The sequence below is a fragment of the Cucumis melo genome, chromosome 7 (assembly GCF_025177605.1).
Source record: "Cucumis melo cultivar AY chromosome 7, USDA_Cmelo_AY_1.0, whole genome shotgun sequence".
NCBI classification, from domain to species: domain Eukaryota; kingdom Viridiplantae; phylum Streptophyta; class Magnoliopsida; order Cucurbitales; family Cucurbitaceae; genus Cucumis; species Cucumis melo.
Window position 1 is genome coordinate 2,310,288 of NC_066863.1, and position 17,234 is coordinate 2,327,521.

The 17,234-nt window shown below is 34.3% G+C and overlaps 3 protein-coding genes across 5 annotated transcripts; 2 read left to right on the forward strand and 1 right to left on the reverse strand.

Annotated features, from left to right (window-relative positions):
* Positions 1-340: 340 nt before the first annotated feature.
* On the forward strand, positions 341-5,410 carry LOC103493544 (THO complex subunit 5B). Its single transcript, XM_008454335.3, has 8 exons — positions 341-788; positions 966-1,256; positions 1,742-2,078; positions 2,393-2,730; positions 2,856-3,112; positions 3,430-4,033; positions 4,171-4,305; positions 4,514-5,410. Exons 1-8 carry the CDS (start codon positions 561-563, stop codon positions 4,778-4,780), a joined length of 2,457 nt encoding a protein of 818 aa, XP_008452557.1. The 5' UTR covers positions 341-560; the 3' UTR covers positions 4,781-5,410.
* Positions 5,411-6,074: 664 nt separating this feature from the next.
* Positions 6,075-8,637, reverse strand: LOC103493543 (protein DCL homolog, chloroplastic). Its single transcript, XM_008454334.3, has 3 exons — positions 8,055-8,637; positions 7,158-7,272; positions 6,075-6,448 (listed from the first exon to the last, which is right to left on the reverse strand). The coding sequence occupies exons 1-3, from the start codon at positions 8,432-8,434 to the stop codon at positions 6,266-6,268; spliced, it is 678 nt and encodes a 225-aa protein (XP_008452556.2). The 5' UTR covers positions 8,435-8,637; the 3' UTR covers positions 6,075-6,265.
* Positions 8,638-13,954: 5,317 nt separating this feature from the next.
* Positions 13,955-16,257, forward strand: LOC103493542 (cold-regulated protein 27-like). 3 transcript variants are annotated; one of them, XM_008454333.2, is made up of 5 exons: positions 13,955-14,205; positions 14,717-14,923; positions 15,023-15,293; positions 15,653-15,765; positions 15,860-16,257. In XM_008454333.2, exons 1-5 carry the CDS (start codon positions 14,080-14,082, stop codon positions 15,899-15,901), a joined length of 759 nt encoding a protein of 252 aa, XP_008452555.2. In that variant the 5' UTR covers positions 13,955-14,079; the 3' UTR covers positions 15,902-16,257. The 3 variants fall into 3 exon arrangements, with proteins under 3 accessions (XP_008452555.2, XP_008452552.2, XP_008452553.2); XM_008454330.2 differs by having other exon boundaries at positions 13,956-14,205; positions 15,835-16,257; XM_008454331.2 differs by having other exon boundaries at positions 13,956-14,205; positions 15,891-16,257.
* Positions 16,258-17,234: the final 977 nt, after the last annotated feature.

A 17,234-nucleotide genomic window follows, 5' to 3' on the forward strand; every position in this document is an offset into this window, starting at 1 on the left:
AAAAAGATCTAGCATAGTTATACAACCAAAATTTTGTATCATGTCGAGCTGGACAAATCTATATTCTTATGAGGTAAATGTTAAAAACAATTTGCATAGTTGAATTATTATAAAGTGTGTAGCTGTTAAATTTTAACCACTGCTACTGCATCCTTGAATTCGATGGGTAAAATTATGAATTTATTTCATTATAATTTAAATTTACCACTTGTAAAACTTTAACTTTTTGATAACTCAAATTAGTTTTGAGTATAGTTTAAGCTCATAATATTAACCGATTAGTCTTTTATGACTACCGATCAATGTTGTCAGAATAAGAATAGTCGAGTTTATGTTGCATCCGATTTCGGTATTTGAGGTTTCGTTCTCTGTAAGGTCACAAAATAATGAGGATAATAATAATAAGGATTTTTTACTAAAAAAGAAAAAGAAAAAAGGCAACCCGACCGGCAGCCGATCGCCCGTCGTGCCATTCCCGAGTCGCTTTTGTATTAGGTCGATACAAATTTGGCTTTCAGAGTATTGGGGGTGACTAAATCAGGCGGCAAAAAACTACGGAGATGGACGAGGAGATAGAGGAAGGAATGCTCATAGAAGACGAGACCGCGCCCCTGCCGCCAGACAGCGAAACGGGCAAAATTTCTCCCTTTGAAATGCTCCGAGAGAGCAAAAGTTGTGTGGAAGACATCGTCACCAAGATGCTCTCCATCAAGAAGCATGGCGAGCCTAAAACTCAGCTCAGAGAACTCGTTACCCAGATGTTCCTTCACTTCGTAACCCTTCGCCAGGTTATTGGTTTTATACGCTCTCTCTTTTAGGGCTTTAGGCTATTTCCAAAATTCATTGGTCCGAAATGCCAATTTTTATTTTTCTATTTGGTACTACGAACGTCAATTGTAATGTAGTATATTTCAGTTTCAAATTACTGCTAGTGATGACTCCCTTGAGATAATGTTTGCTCACAGGCAAATCGGTCTATTCTGCTGGAAGAGGATCGAGTGAAGTCTGAAACAGAGCGAGCAAAAGCTCCAGTTGACTTCACGACTCTGCAACTTAACAACTTGATGTACGAAAAGAGTCACTATGTTAAAGCAATAAAGGCATGCAAAGACTTCAAATCAAAGTATCCTGATATTGAACTTGTTTCTGAGGATGAGTTTTTCCGGGATGCTCCCGAAAACATTAAGAACTCCACGAGGTCGAAGGACAGCGCGCACAATCTGATGCTGCAGAGGCTTGACTATGAGCTTTTCCAGGTAGCCTTGAGTTGCTGTTTATTATTGTCTGTTTGAACTAATTAGCACGGCTACAAGAATGTTTCTGGTAATTAGAGGATGAAAGCAATATCATCTCCTATACAAAAAATTTTAGGATGCATCACCATTTGGTCGATTATGTGTTTCTCAAAAGAGTATTTTGGTCATTCCATCGGCTTAACTACTATTTTTAAGAATTGCAGGCAATCTAGCTATAGCTTGTTTGCCCTTGACTACTTCTCAAAAACATCCTAAACATTATAATTCGAATCATGACTGCGAACCTGTATCATAACTAAGCTTAAACCTTTCCCTTTTCTGGGTGGGTGCATGTATGATGTTTTCCATGATTTGGGTTTTTGTTTGAAAGTTCCAATTTTCCACCTTTGTGTATGTGAACGTACATAGTTGAATTTTATTTTTTAATGAAAATGTTGATTTCCCATTGTCACCATTGAGTGTATTAATATCTGTCGTTTTATCAGCGCAAAGAACTTTGCAAACGGCGAGATGAACTTGAACAGCATAAGAAAAGCCTACTAGAAGTCATTGCTAATAGAAAGAAATTCTTGTCAAGTCTTCCCTCACACCTCAAGTCCTTGAAAAAGGCATCCTTGCCCGTGCAAAATCAGTTGGGGATATTGCAGACAAAGAAATTAAAGCAACACCAACTAGCAGAGCTACTTCCACCTCCTCTGTATGTAATCTACTCGCAATTCTTGGCACAAAAGGAAGCCTTTGGTGAAAATATAGAATTGGAGATAGTAGGAAGTATCAAAGATGCCCAAGCTTTTGCACGCCATCAAGCGAATAAGGAAACTGGTACCTGGGTGTTTATTTTCTGTCGGATCATATGTTCAATAGTTATGTTTATATCATATATGATAATTTTTGTATTGTCAGAATTCTTTTAGTTTTAGATAGTTCAATTGGATGCATATGCTACTGAGTAACTTCTTCTTGAATCATCATGTCATGTAATGTACAGCCTATACATACGAATTGAATTGATATTCATTGAAATCATCACATGAATGAAAATTGCAGATCATATTTATTTTTTAGAAAACGTCCAGAGATAACTTTTCCTTTAATTTTTTTTAAAGATAATAATACTGTCATTGCAAATATTCTAGGTTCATCAAACAATGCTGAGAGCAACAAGTTGGAGGATGATGCCCCTGACGAAGACGATGATGGCCAAAGGAGGAGAAAACGGCCAAAGAAGATTCCAGCTAAGGTGAACATTGAGCATGCAGGGATATATCAAGTCCATCCCCTAAAAATCATCCTTCATATATATGACAATGAAATATGTGAACCCAAGTCAATGAAATTGCTTTCTCTGAAGTTTGAATGCTTGTTAAAGTTGAACGTTATATGTGTTGGGATTGAAGGATCTCATGAAGGTCCTGAGAATAACATCTTATGCAACTTGTTCCCTGATGATACTGGCCTTGAGCTGCCTCACCAGGTATGAATTCAGAAATTTCCTAATATGTTTTGATTATTCTGCCCCCTTCCTTACTCTAACTTACATTTTCAACGAAAAAGAGGGGAAATCCTTGATTGTATGTTATTTTGTTTTAAATGATGCAGTCAGCCAAGCTTGTTGTTGGTGAAACACTTGCATTTAGTGATAAGAGAACCTCTCGACCATACAAGTGGGCCCAACATTTGGCTGGGATTGATTTTTTGCCAGAATTGCCACCGTTGGTGAGTGCACAAGAATCTGTCAGTGGTGAACCTGTTAGAGGTGATATTGTATCGGGCCTCTCAATGTATCGGCAGCAGAACCGAATACAGACAGTAGTGCAAAGATTACGCTCTCGGAAGAAGGCTCAGCTGGCTCTTGTGTGAGTCATTGATTTGTATTCAAAGTTTTTGATTATGAATGACTTCGAAGAATGATAGAAGATGGATTTGTAGCTTAGAGATCAAATCAACCATCCTTTGTCTTGTTGCTTTGATCACTGCAATCTCATGCACTATGCTTGTGTGACTAACACTGTATTTTCTCAAGAAAACTATATTTCCCATGTTTACTTTTACTTCTATTGCATTTTACATAATGGAATTTTTTCGGGTGGTGGAAGGATCACTAGTTCAGCCAAGTATGGTTTGTGGTTTGTAGTTTGTGTTGAAAAATTGGGATTTTTGTATTGACTAACAGGGAACAGCTTGATTCACTTGAAAAACTCAAATGGCCAGTTCTGACATGTGATGAGGTCCCATGGGTTTCACATAAACCTTCGTGCTGTTTGCAAGGTTGGTCGCTCGTAGGTTACTCTACAAAGCAGGCATCATCTTTGACTACAATGGAGAAAGAGAAAGTTCAGGATCCTGTAGATGTTGATATGGTTGGAAAATCTGGTATTTCAAGAGAAGAGATTGACAGTGCTAGGGAAGATGGGGAACTCCCTGCTCTTGTTTCATCTACGCCTATCTTAAATAATACTGAAGTTACATCCTTAAGAACACCCAATCTTGAGCATTCCAAACAGTTGACTTTAATTTCCAAAAGCATTACACCACAAACTAATTACTCTAGGATGCTAAGTTTCAATAAACATGATGAAGATTATGAGTTGATGATAGATGTTGACAGTGACCGGGATGATCCTGTGCAAGCTGAGCTTGCAGCAGATGATGTAGCATCTGTTCCTTCCAACGACATAACAAGAAAGAAATGGATAGATTATGGGTCCAAGGAATATTGCCTTATTCTTACCAGGAACACTGAGCAACCTGCCAAAAATCTTAAATTGCAAGCCAAGGTAATGTTTTTTTTTTTTCTTTACAAAAATAATGTTTTATTGATTTTCTGAATCTTCCATTGGTGGCATGAAATCTTTGAGACGTGAATAATCTAATTTTGATTTTCTGAATCTTGGCATCAATTATGTTATGGCAGATTAAGATCAGCATGGAGTACCCTCTTAGGCCTCCTGTCTTCACTTTGAATCTCTACACAATGAATTCTGAAGAAAACTGTGAAGAGAGTGATGACTCTGATTGGTATAACGAACTTCGAGCCATGGAAGCTGAGGTAAGGGAGGAGAGTTTGTTTCACATTTCCGAGCTCCATCATCTTCTTGTTTTAAAAGCACTTAATTAACCAGTACTTTTTCTAAGCGGTGAATAAGTGTATGGGTGACATACTGGCATTTTTATGAATTTGAACCTCTTCAGATCTCGAGTAGTGGTTGTTGACTTGGTAATTTTCATTTAATAGTTTTGTGTCCTTGGTTTTGTAGGTGAATCTCCATATACTTAAGATGCTGCCTTTGGATCAAGAGAACTATATATTGTCTCATCAGATTCGCTGTCTTGCTATGCTGTTTAACTACTGCATCAGCGAGGCATCCCTTTCCTCGGAAAGAAGAAAGAGTAGTTCTGTAATTGACGTTGGATTGTGCAAACCTGTTAGTGGTAGTTTACATGCCAGATCGTTTAGAGGAAGGGATCGTAGAAAGATGATATCCTGGAAAGATATTGAATGCACTCCGGGCTATCCTTGCTAAGAACACTTGGGATCTTTCAATATTATTTTAGCGCTTTCTGCTGCTGCTGGTTGTGGAACAGTTCGAATGGCATTATTTCTTTATTAGACAGTTTCTCCAGTATTGAAATATTGATGGATGTAGTTCCCAGCATTTGGAAATGTTCTATAAGAATGCCCGAAACTGTGTATGTCCAATGAGATCGTGTATTAAATGCTCTTCCAAAATGCCAACAGACATACAGTTCTCAAGCATTCGAATAGCAGCTCTGGAACAAAGACAATTGAAGTTTGAGAAAGGGGTGAAGCTTTCAAGAGGGAACAAAGTAAACTGAAGTTGGGGATTTGAAAGAATTACTAACAAGCTTTGAGGCATAAATTTTCAGGTCATGGAAATTCATAATGTTGCGAGTCACCACCGTATTGCTTAACAACTGAGAGAATTACTTCTGTGTTGATCCACTTCAACAAATTGCTGTCATTCAATTTTATGTAGTCTTGTTTAGAACAGAAGCTATTTTTAAATGATTTATTATGGTACGGATTATTGTGTACTTCAAAACTACGAAACCCCCACTTGAAGAATGGTTATCCAAACTTGTTATTCACTTAATTTTGGTTTTAGAAATAAGAAAAAGTATATTTTAGAATACTTCTAAATAGCCCGAATTTTGTTTATTTATATCGAGCTTTAGTCCCCAGAATAAAAATGGACACCAATTCAGGAACAAGTCATTGAACACAGCTTTACAGGTTTCAATAGCCCATCAAGGCAAAGGATGTTCGAAGAATTGAACTGCCCACATCCCTCTCCCAAGTGATATGCTCCTTTACGCACAAAGAAAAATATTAAGAAAAAAGCGTCGCATGATACATTTTTAAAAGATGAGTTGCAACCAAGATTTTTCCATTTTTCACTACCATTGCATAAAAAAGACAAAATCTGATTGATTCCACTGACATATCGAAACATAAAATTTAGGTCCAAAGTTAAAAGCTGGGAATGTACCCATATGACCAATATGTACTCTAATGCTGAAGTTAAGCGAAGTTGTGTCTTACTGCAGTATACTTTTTGTGCTTTGGCCATGATCGAATACAAGCAGATTTTTTATCCGACTCATTTACCTAATATGATATGAACTCCATGCAGGACTAAAGGGTTCTCCACCCCAATTCAATTGAGTTTCAATACCACAATACCGGCCAAAGTACAAAAAGCTATAAAGTTCAAGGATCTTGAGCATTTACTCCTGCTAATAGAGAAAATGGAGAGACTAAGCATGAATTGGATCAAGGAAAACTGGAGGCAACCGTTAGAATTTACAAAATTGAATTTTACTAAGCAAGAGTCTACATTCACCCCATATCCATCTTGATTTGCTAATTTCAAGTCATTAAACACAAGAGAACCACACAAGCGTGGTTGGTCAATCTCAAGCTTTGATATTCAAAGAATTCCTGAAATTGAATGATACAAGAGTATGATTAACAGATCTTACAGGTGTTACCGACGCAAATTGCGTCTACGTCGCCGGAAATGCCTAAGAATGAAGCTTTCTGCGTAAAGAGGATAGTTCTTTCTGATCAGACCCTTGATGCACTTCCAATATGAAAAGTCAACCAACTCTCCATCTTTTCTGACTATGAATAAACATCTTGAGCTTTCAAAATCAGGATGATATCCAACCTGCCGACCACAACACCACCAATAAAAAATTGCCATGGTCATTTCAGTTAACAAATACAGCGTATATCCAATGCCCAGTATAATACGAAAGAAAATAGTTTAAAAACGAACATGGAACTGCCCATAAGCAGGTTCTTCAAGTCAAGGTATAACCCTTTAGGCAGTATCACATATATACAATCAAGTGAAAATACAATGTTTCAACAAAGATTCAAACCGTTGCCACTTATCAATGCCTTCTCGCCATTATGCATTCTTCATTTATATCACAGGAAGCATGTCTTTTAGAAAGAAAAAAAATCCACAGATAATGTACATAACAAGTAGAAGGAAAAGAAAGTTTTCCTTTCTTAGAAGTGTTCTGTTCGACAACAATTTATATCTTTACAAGTTGATGAACAGTATAGACAAATATTTTAACATTACAAATTAAGCTTGTAAAAAAATCCACGGTATAGATCATGAACTGATTGAAGTTGATCTCAACAACAGCAATAATCAGCATGCCTCATCAGAAGTAATAAAATACTTGCTTGTGAACATTTAGTTTCTTTACCAGATTCAAGACGAGCTTTCTTTCATCCAAGGAAATAGAAAAAGAGGCTACAGGCTAGAGTACTAATTAGTTGTTTTATTTTACATAAATGTAAATTCTAAAAATAAGCTCAAAACACATGACATGTACAAATATGTACGGAGAGAGATATACCGTGATATAATCAACCCCACATCCAATCTTCTTCTCACTCTCGGGATGATATGGAAGCAACCTCTCAAGAATTGTTTTCTCGTGTTCTGGTCTCAACCTATCCCCACTTTCATATCTGCAGGTGTATGATTAAAGATGATTAACGAATGGAGATTAAACTCTACTTCATCATGCTAATGAATCCAAGACAAAATATTCTCTTTCAGATTTGTGATCCACCATTATAATTGCATCCAAGGGAAGAAAAACAACTATAAAACGTTATAATTTTGTCTGAGGAGATATGCTGAAATAATAGCAACTTGAAACTCTTACTAAGAGATAACAGCATACATGCTACGAACACCTAATCAGATAAGTAGGAGAGAGAAGGTATAATAACTTGACTACCGGTTTAGACTACATATCTTTTTAAGAAGATATAGAAGTCCTCTTAATCATTCATATTTTGAAACCCTTTTTCATAAAGATCATATTGCGAGAGCTGCAAGCAGTATCCATGGGCTAAGGGTCATAGGTTGAGTATCTACTGTTGCAAGAGCCTTTTTTTTCATCAATTTTTTAGATTCAAAGTCTTTGGGTATCCCAATTATTAATCAAATTAAAAAAAATTGAATAAAACCAATGAACTTCGAAGAGATTAATTGACGGTATTCGTAATTCTTGTCCTTATGGTATGGAAATTGATGAACATTCCATAGGAGTTCCGTAACATCGATCTCAAATGATATAGTTCCGTTCATCTTCGAGTGACACGTTTTCATTTGAACAAACGCAAGTTAAAAATTCACTAAGAATATGGTTGCATAATTTCTATTTGACCAGGAAGTTCAAATTCAGTTAAAAAGCCAAAAAAAAAAAAAAAAAAAAAAGGAAAAAGAAACAATGGTTGCTTACTTTCCAGTGTGAAGAACCATCCTAACAAAGCCAACCAGAGGAACAGTATCCTCCAAAATCTTGTCCTCCCAATCAACCCAATCCACTTCCTCCTCCTCGTCATTTCCACTCTCCTCACTGCTGTCGTCATCCTCCGATGGTCCAGCCAAATCCTTCGCCGGTGGAACAACCGGTTTCCGCAGCAAATCGGAACTATATTCTTGATGGCTTCGAATTCTACTGCCTTCAGGGCCAGTTTTGAGGGCACGAGTAGATGGGTGAAACGAATTGATTGGGTGTGTAGGAAAACATAAGATCAGTGGTGAAGAGTTGAAGAAGTTTGGATTTAGAGAGTGAAAGGGCGGAAATGGCAGTAGTGTCAAAATGGACGCCATGGACATGCCCTTGATCAATTGAGACAAGGAGCTTGAAATTGCAACTATCGAGAATGAAATGGTAGTGTGCGATTTCGGAGCATGGCTTTTCTCCCAATTCTTTGAGAAAACGGAGGAAGAAGAACTGTTAACGGTCGCTCACATTATCATCAATCTCATGGAATGGAGATTCTATAGAATTTCTCTTCGATCCGCATTCCCTGGCCTGTGGCTGTGGCTGGGTTTCATGCTGAGCTATAACCAAACCCAAGCCCTTCCATTTGGATTTGGAGCCAAAAAGATGGGCCTCTAAACCTAAGCCCAAATGCTTTTTGGGCCTATGGAAAAACCATTTTCAAGGTCCTTTCATTACTTCTGGGATTGTACGTAGTAGACCAAGACCTAAAAATGTTTAGGGTTCGTGAAACAAACAAAATAAAAGCTTATAAAATTACTATTTTATAAATTTCACATTTGCTTTTGTTGGTTTCGAATTTCGTTATTACTTCCTTTTCATATTTCATGTTTTTTTGTTAGTCATTTCTTCATCTCATCTTCCATAATTTATTCCTTCTTTGTCATCTTTCATCTTTGACATCATCTATTTTTTTAATTATCAAGTATTGTTTCCTTCTTCTTCTTCTTTATTTTCACTACAAGATCATATACTAAGATCTAAACGATCAATCGTCTATCCCATCTATTCTAGACAGACACAGATTGATCATTATCTATCTCAAATAGATCAATGATAGATCTATATGACTGTCTACTGATATCTAAACAATTTTGGTCTAAGATTATGTACGAAGATCATCGAGATTTGGTATAAGATCGTTTAGAATTAGTATAAAATATTATATCAAGATTATTTAGATATCGATACACGGTCATTTTATTTAAATTTGGTACAAAATTACGTACCAAGATCGTTTTACCAAGATCTAAACGATTGTGTACCAATATCTTAATGATCAAGTATTGCTTTTTACACGTGTGTGTAGTCGATTAATCACGATTTTTGTCATTTCAAGTTGTGGGTTTTGAGCTTTTTTTTTTTGTTTTCAAAATTATTTTATATAGTGTAAATATGTTTTTGTGTTTTGTTCTATTTAAAAAAAAACACTTGCATAAATGAAAAAATATAAAATAAAAATAACAGCGGGAAACTTACGTAAATGTAATAAAACACCAAACTATTTACGACCTAAATAACAAAGCGCATAAAGTTAAGCACATCAAGTTAGCAATTTTTTAAATATTTCAGGTTTGTCCTTCCATCTTTCTTTTCCGCTATTTCTTTCATCGTCTTCCTACTGCGATTTCGTCTTTCTTCTTTCTTATTTTTTTCTCCAATTTCTTTCCATTATCTTTCTTATTTTTCAATTATTTATTTACGTCGTTTAATCTTTCTATCGTTTTTCTTCTCTTTTTTTTTTGTTTTTCCATCGTCTTTCTTCTTTTCTTTTTATTACATTGTATACAAAAAATAGCAAAATATAAAAAAGAATCATTTAGATTGGAATAGCCAAATGTAAACTATCGTGTAAATAAGAAAAGATAGTGTATAAACAATCTTGAAAAAAATCATTTAGATTGGAGTAGCCAAGTGTAAACGATCATGTAAATAAGAAAAGATGGTGTATAAAGAATCTTGAAAAAAATCATTTAGATTGGAGTAACCAAGTGTAAATGATCGTGTAAAAAAGTAAACAATCGTGAAAAAAAATCATTTATGTAAACGATCGTTTAAAAAAAAGTAAACAATTGTGTAAAAAAAATAAAAAATCATATAAAGAATCTTGTAAAAAAAATCAATTTGGATTGGAGTAGCCAAATGTAAACGATCGTGTAAACAAATCTAGATCATAATTAAAAAGATTGTGTACCAAAGCATTCCAAAAAGAAGTAAATTTGGTATCAAGCACATGTAAAAAATTTTATACACCAACATGTATAAAAAAAAAACATCATTATATTTTTACTTGTTTTCAATTTTTTAAAAACAAGTCTTCGTGGAAATTTCAATTTCTTACATAGAAATACATGGATTTTACTTCTTTTTGTAATGCTTTGACAATAATATAATCCATTTATTTATCATAGGACAAAAATATAATTTTTCACCTGCGGTTTTCAAATAAACGTTTTTCATCTATTGATGTAGATTGATGTATATGTGGTTCGATCTCTATAATTTAACCCTTTAATTATCTCTTGATTACTTAATGTATGGAAGCAAAGCCTATTTGGTTCAACTTTAAGAGCTAGAGAGTATTCTTATGGTTGAGAAAATTTTCTTTAAACTCTCTAGAATCTAAATTTTCTACCTCACTCAAATTAAGAAAACTCCTTTATGTATATTTTTTCAATGAATTTAAGTGACATTGAGCTTAATTGATCCATGAATCTAACTATTGAGCCCAACTATTTGAATTTACACCTTATTTAGCATTTGAGCGAGATTAAGCGCAGTCTAAACGCATCCACCAAAATAGAATATTTAAACATTATTATATAATATCTATTGTATTAAATAATATTCATTTTTTTTTTCAACACTATATTTCTAATTTCTATACTCCAAAAGATATTTTATTTATAATATATATATATATATATAATATCTTGAAAAAAATCATTTAGATTAGAGTAGTTAAATGTAAACGGTCGTGTAAAAAAAATAAATCGACAAATCTAAACAATCGTGTACCAACAGAATTAAAAAAATCGTTGAGTCAAATCTAAACATCGTATAAAACAATAAACGATCATGTAGCAAAAGAATTTAAAAAAATCGTTTAGCTAAATCTAAACCATCAAATCTAAACCATCGTCTATAAAAAAAATTAAATGTAATTGTTGAATAAGAAATTTTGGAACCAATCACAAATTGCCACGTCATTTACTAAAATAATTATATTTGAGATTAACTAAAAATTGGCATGGTCCCAAATTAAATTTAAGGACAAATTGGACAATTATAATGATGTCACGTGTCTTTATTATGACAATTGGGTCAAATTAAGTATTTTTGTTCAATTAAATATTATTTAGTTATACTAAAATTCAATTGAGTCCTAAAAATAAGCTTAATTTAGCCTAAAATAAAATATGACCCAAATTCATGTGATTGAGCCCATGGGTATGGTCCATGGACCAGAACAGGCTCAAGTCCATAAAAGCCTACTAGGGAACTCTATAAATAGAGGAGTTCTCTTCATTTGTGGAGGTTGAAAATTTTTGACTCCATAAGGTCTAGAGAGGATTCTTCCAAGAGATAGAAGCCTCCTCAACTCTGAAGATTGAAGCTTCTTTGAACATACAAACTTTCTTCCAAGACTCCAACTTCAAGAACACCCTCAAAGATACAAGCTTTCTTCCAAGTCTTCAATTCAAGAACACCTTCGAAGATCGAAGCTCCTTTGAAGATCCAAGCTTTCTTCCAAGTCCCGAACTTTCTTCCAAGTCTCCAACTTCAAGAACACCTCGAAGATTGAAGCTCCTTTGAAGATCCAAACTTTCTTCCAAAGCTTCAACTTCAAGAACATCCTCGAAGATTGAAGCTTCTTCGAAGATACAAGCTTTCTTCCAAGACTCCAACTTCAAAAACATCACGTGCTTCGCTTCCTCAAATCAAGCGTAAGCATCCAATCGAGAGAGAATCACAGGATCAAATTCTAGATATCGAACCACATCCCATCAAATCAACATAAATACAACATCAACACAAGTTCAACTCCACGAACCAAATTTCTTCAGAAATCTCGTGTGAACAGTAACCAAATTAAACAATCGTGTAACAAAATTAAACGATAGAATCGAAAGTAAATTATAACCAAATCTAAACGATCTAAACGATCGTTTACCATATTTTGAAAAAAAAAAACGTTTAAATTTGGGTCCAAATCTAAACGTAACCAAATTAAATTAACAAAATTGAACGATAGAATTGACAAAATAAATTGTAACGAAATCTAAACGTATACCAAACAGCCAAATCTAAACGATCGTGTGCTAAATGTATTAAGCGTGCGTTGTTGTACCAAATATATTATAGGCACGTTGTTGACAGGACAATTTTTGTATTTTAGACGGTGGACTTATGAGCTTTTTTCGTTTTCAGAATGTGCAAATATTTTGCCGCTTTTTTATATTTTTGAAAATACCTCTTAAAAGAATCTATAAAAACACAAGAGTTTTAAACAAAACTTTTAGAAATACAATTAAATTATTGTTATTATGATCTGAAAGAAAGTATAAATATATTATATTTTAGAATAAATTTTTATAATTAAGATTATGTAAGAGATATCAATTTACACCACGATCTATAGTGGTCTGTATCAATTCAGACTATGAACTAATAATTATATCCATTTAAACTTTGAATTCTGAAAGTTGATCGATTAAACCTCAAACTATTAATTTAAAAAAATTTGAGGTGTTTGGTAACTTTTCAAAGTGCATTTTTAAAAATTGAGATCGAAAAATAATCAAAACCAAATTTGAAGAAAAAATATATGGGAGATCACCAAAATATATAAAGAAAACACTTATAAAAAGATTTACCAAAACATGGAAGTGTTTAAATTTTAAATTGATTTTAAAGAAAGTGTTTAAAGAAATATATTTTTGAAAAACATTTTTTTCCATAGACAATCCAAATGCAATCTTAAATAATTGTATTAATTTAAACGTTTCATTATGTTTCATTTGGATTTAGTGTTTAAATTGATATACATACATATACATAAAAGTTATATGAGAAAATTTAGATTGGAGAGGGAAGAAGTTATGAGAGAAAATGATTATAATAATCATAGTGTTATGATAATATGTTTTTTAGGGAAGAGTTATTATTGTTAGTGTTATGGTAATATTTGTTTGGAAGAATGAATATAGAGAATAGTATTATGATAGCACGTGTTTGGGAGAGAGATTATAATAAGAATATTATAAAAATATGTGTTTGAAGGGAGGGTTATGCTGTAGTAATTTTAAAAATAATAATAGAATTTGGATTGAGTTATTTGGGTATGGTAATATAGGGTTGTAAGAAAAGAAAATAAACTAGAAGATAGGGTTATTTGGGGATTAAGATAACTCTAATACCCATTTATCACAATCTTGAACCGAACATGGTTTGATCTATTTTCCTAACCATTTTCTTCCTAAAACCCTACCTCAAACATACCTTAGTGTTTAAATTGATACAACAATTTAAGCTAATATGACTTTAAATTTCAAAATTTAAATGGATATAATTAATAATGAAGAGTCTAAAATGATGGAACATCTATGGTCTATAGTCAAGTGATTTTTGCCTTAAAATTAAATTAGGGCATTAAAGGTGCGATGGTGGTAAAGAAGTACAGTTTGTGATAAAAAGGGGGCGGAAGATATTTCAGTTGGTCCAGATAATATCTGCCCGATTTCTCAGCGTCTATTAACACTTTGTTGACGTGGCACTCGTAGGCCCCTTGCCACGTGTAAAGCCATGACAACTGTGAAGGTTCTTTCGTCCCAAAAACACCGCCTCTCTCTCTCTCTCTCTCTCTCTCTCTCTCCTCTTCAATATCTCTCCCACTGGCCCGCTTCCATCTTTCTTCCCTTCATCTCTCTGTCGCCATTGCAAATCTGGAGATAATCCTTCTTCCTCTTCCCCATTCATGGAGTTGTTGCCTCGAAATTTGGACAATCTCAACTCCAGAGAAGCTCGTTCCGACTCCCTCGTTTCTGAATTCGTCAAGGATGGGTCTACCGAGTTTTGCCGCCCGATTGAGTCTTCTAGCCGGGCACTTACCCTACTTACTTCTTTCTCATATTTTTCAATTATCGTTGTTTCTGATGTTTTTTGTTGTTCCGATTAGGTTTTGCTTCTGTGATGTTTCGTATCTTCAATTTCATGCTATGTCACCGTTACTTCACTGTTTCTCTCTACTTTCGTGTTAAAAGTGAATATATATATATACACATATATGTATATATACGAATTAAACAATTGAAAGAAAGAGCAAGTGGAAGAATACAGTTCTTCTTTCGCACTAACCTCTCATGACCGGAGGTTTTTGTTTTGTATTTTGTTCGGCTCTGTTTGGATCGATCTTGCCCTTTGTCGATGGAATTACTAGGGCGTGTAAGGGGTTTGAAACTGTGGAGAATAATTCTGGAAATTCAGCATGAGTTTTGATTGTTCAACATTATGATTTGTGCTTAAGATCACTAATAGTAGCGTTTTTCCGTTATTTGTTAAAAAAGACCATGTACTTTCCGCCGGAATTGCTGATAATGCGGTTTCGGTTTTAGGGTACTCATATGACGGATTCTGTACCTTCTGATTGGACCGACGAGAAGCACCATTTGTTTCTTGAATCCATGGAAGCATCATTTGTCAGCCAAATGTTTGATTCTGGGCATTCCGTTGGTTCCTGCCCCAGCAAGGATAATTCTTCGCGGACAAAATTGCTCAGCAAAAGCCAGTCCGCCTCTCACGTCCATTCACATTTTGGCCAGGTTCAATACCAATTGCTTTTTCTTGACGAGTTTTAACTCTTTTCTGATCATGGGCTTGTGAATTCTCAATTTGCTCATTTCTTGCTTTTGTTTATTCAGTTTAAGGTTCTTCGACGAGGCAGCTGGAAGAACATTAATTTTGAACCAACTGAATCTCGATCAAATTTTTTGAATGAATACCAAGCTCTCTCACATAATCCTTGGATACATCACTTCAAAGCTGCTCGTAAAAACAAAAATGTCGCTTGCAAAAGTCAAGCTATCGGTTCAAGAGGAAGGAACTCGTTGTCATTAGAAGCAGCTAATAATTCAGGACCTATACGTGCTTCCAACTCTGATTTGTCCCAGCAATATATCAGCAGTAATAAAGGTAAATCTTTTGGCTTCAGACCTTATATATCATCCATATTTTATTGACAGATTTGTGCCTCCCCTTGGTTGTAATTGTAATTTAGTTTATCAAGTTTAAGTTCGCTAGTTAGTGATTCTACATTGCAAGATGTTTGCTCAGTATCTGGTATTTACTACCAGAAACTTCCGTTTCAAAACAAATTGATACAATTTAAGTGAAACTGAACTCTTTATTGCAATCAGCTCTGTCCAAATCCCAATTATGATTTTTATTGCAAATTGTAAGGCAATCGTAATTTCGCTAATGTGAGACTAACTTATTTTAGATGATAATAACTGTTATAACATTAAGCTCTACAAATGATTGCCATACTGCAGAAGTTTCGGATCAGAACTTTGTTGATGAAGTTGTAGAAGTTGAAAAAGGAAGCAGGGATTGCAATGCCAAAAGGGTCAACACATCAGAAACCAATGCTTTGATCAATGACCAGGTAATTCAAGTCATATCAACTTAACTTCCATCTCTTCCTCCAAAAAGATGATCACTGATTTTCTTTTAGGTTGTTCCTTAAATTCCATGAAAAGGAGATGGTGTTTAACAAGAATTATCTTACAGCCAGAAGATAGCTAGATCCCAGATTGTCGCCAAGATGTGCCAAAAGACTTATCGACTACTTTTCTAACTCGGGAAGGGCTATAGATGAGAGATTGTTGGTGAAGTCAATAATGCTCATCTTGATGTTCTTGGGTTTGTCTGGTAATGTAAGTTCTACTACCTAATACCTTCGGTTGCCTGAAGTTACGTATAGTAATTAGTACATCAGCAATTATGATTTTGACTGGGTAGATGTCTATGGTATTGCCATTCATCACTTGTGTGTGTGTATATATATACATATTTCTTTTGGTTCATCAAGATTATGAAACATCTATTCTAGTCTTTCGAAATGAAATAGTAAGAAAATTTCAATTTTATTCCTCAACTGTTCATGAGTTTATTTATTGGAACAAGATTTTTATTGGGCAATTGATTCCTTGTCAATTGAAATAGATGTTTTATTCACATCGTTTTGCTTCCTTTGCGTTGTCCATTAAATGAGGATAACAAGAATTTCCCTATAGCCTGCGATTGGTCATTTCTCCTTCACAGGTTTGGATTTTTCTTTTTGAAATTTGTTTCAATCTTTGTGGTTGACAAGAACCTGAAGAGACGACATTAGTAAATTTTCGTTTTGAGAAATTGGAAAAGAATATACACCGGACAAAAGTCAGAGGCTAATCTTGTGAGTTGGATGTTTTGATTTTTGATAAAATACTTTTAAGGTCATGTTTAGTGGTCAGTTGATTTTTTTAACATTGCACTTTTTTTTTCTCCATTTTTTCTTTAGATGGGTTTCGACCTCATAACCAAACATTTGAATTCTCAATTAAACCTTTTTCTAGAGAACGGAAGTTCAAATATTATTTTCTTACCTAATATGAAATTGATACAACGAGTCAATAAAATGTGAATTCTGAAACCATATTTTTTAGTTGAGATTTTTGCCCTCCATAAATAAATTGATGGTTGGAGTTGTCCACATGCCAATGTGAATGGAAATTATATCAATATATTTACTTTAAGATACCATTTTTAATACAAAAATTAAAAGGGGCTGTTAGATTACTCAATTTGAGATAAATTAGTACTCATATGTCATAACCCACAAAATAAAAAGAATTTAGACAGTTCTTACTACAAGAGTTGTATTAGTAAAATTTTGATATCAAGTCAAACGAGTTAGACTACTAGAACAATAATGTGTTGATCATGAAATTGGAAGGCTTGACCTCGGCCTTGGAAGACCATTTGAACCGTAGACCCAAACTATCTACTTCCTAAAAACAAAATTAGGTCACAGCATGCCACATTCAATTCAATTGTGAGTTTGGTATTAAAATTTTTAAGGTAGCTATCTTG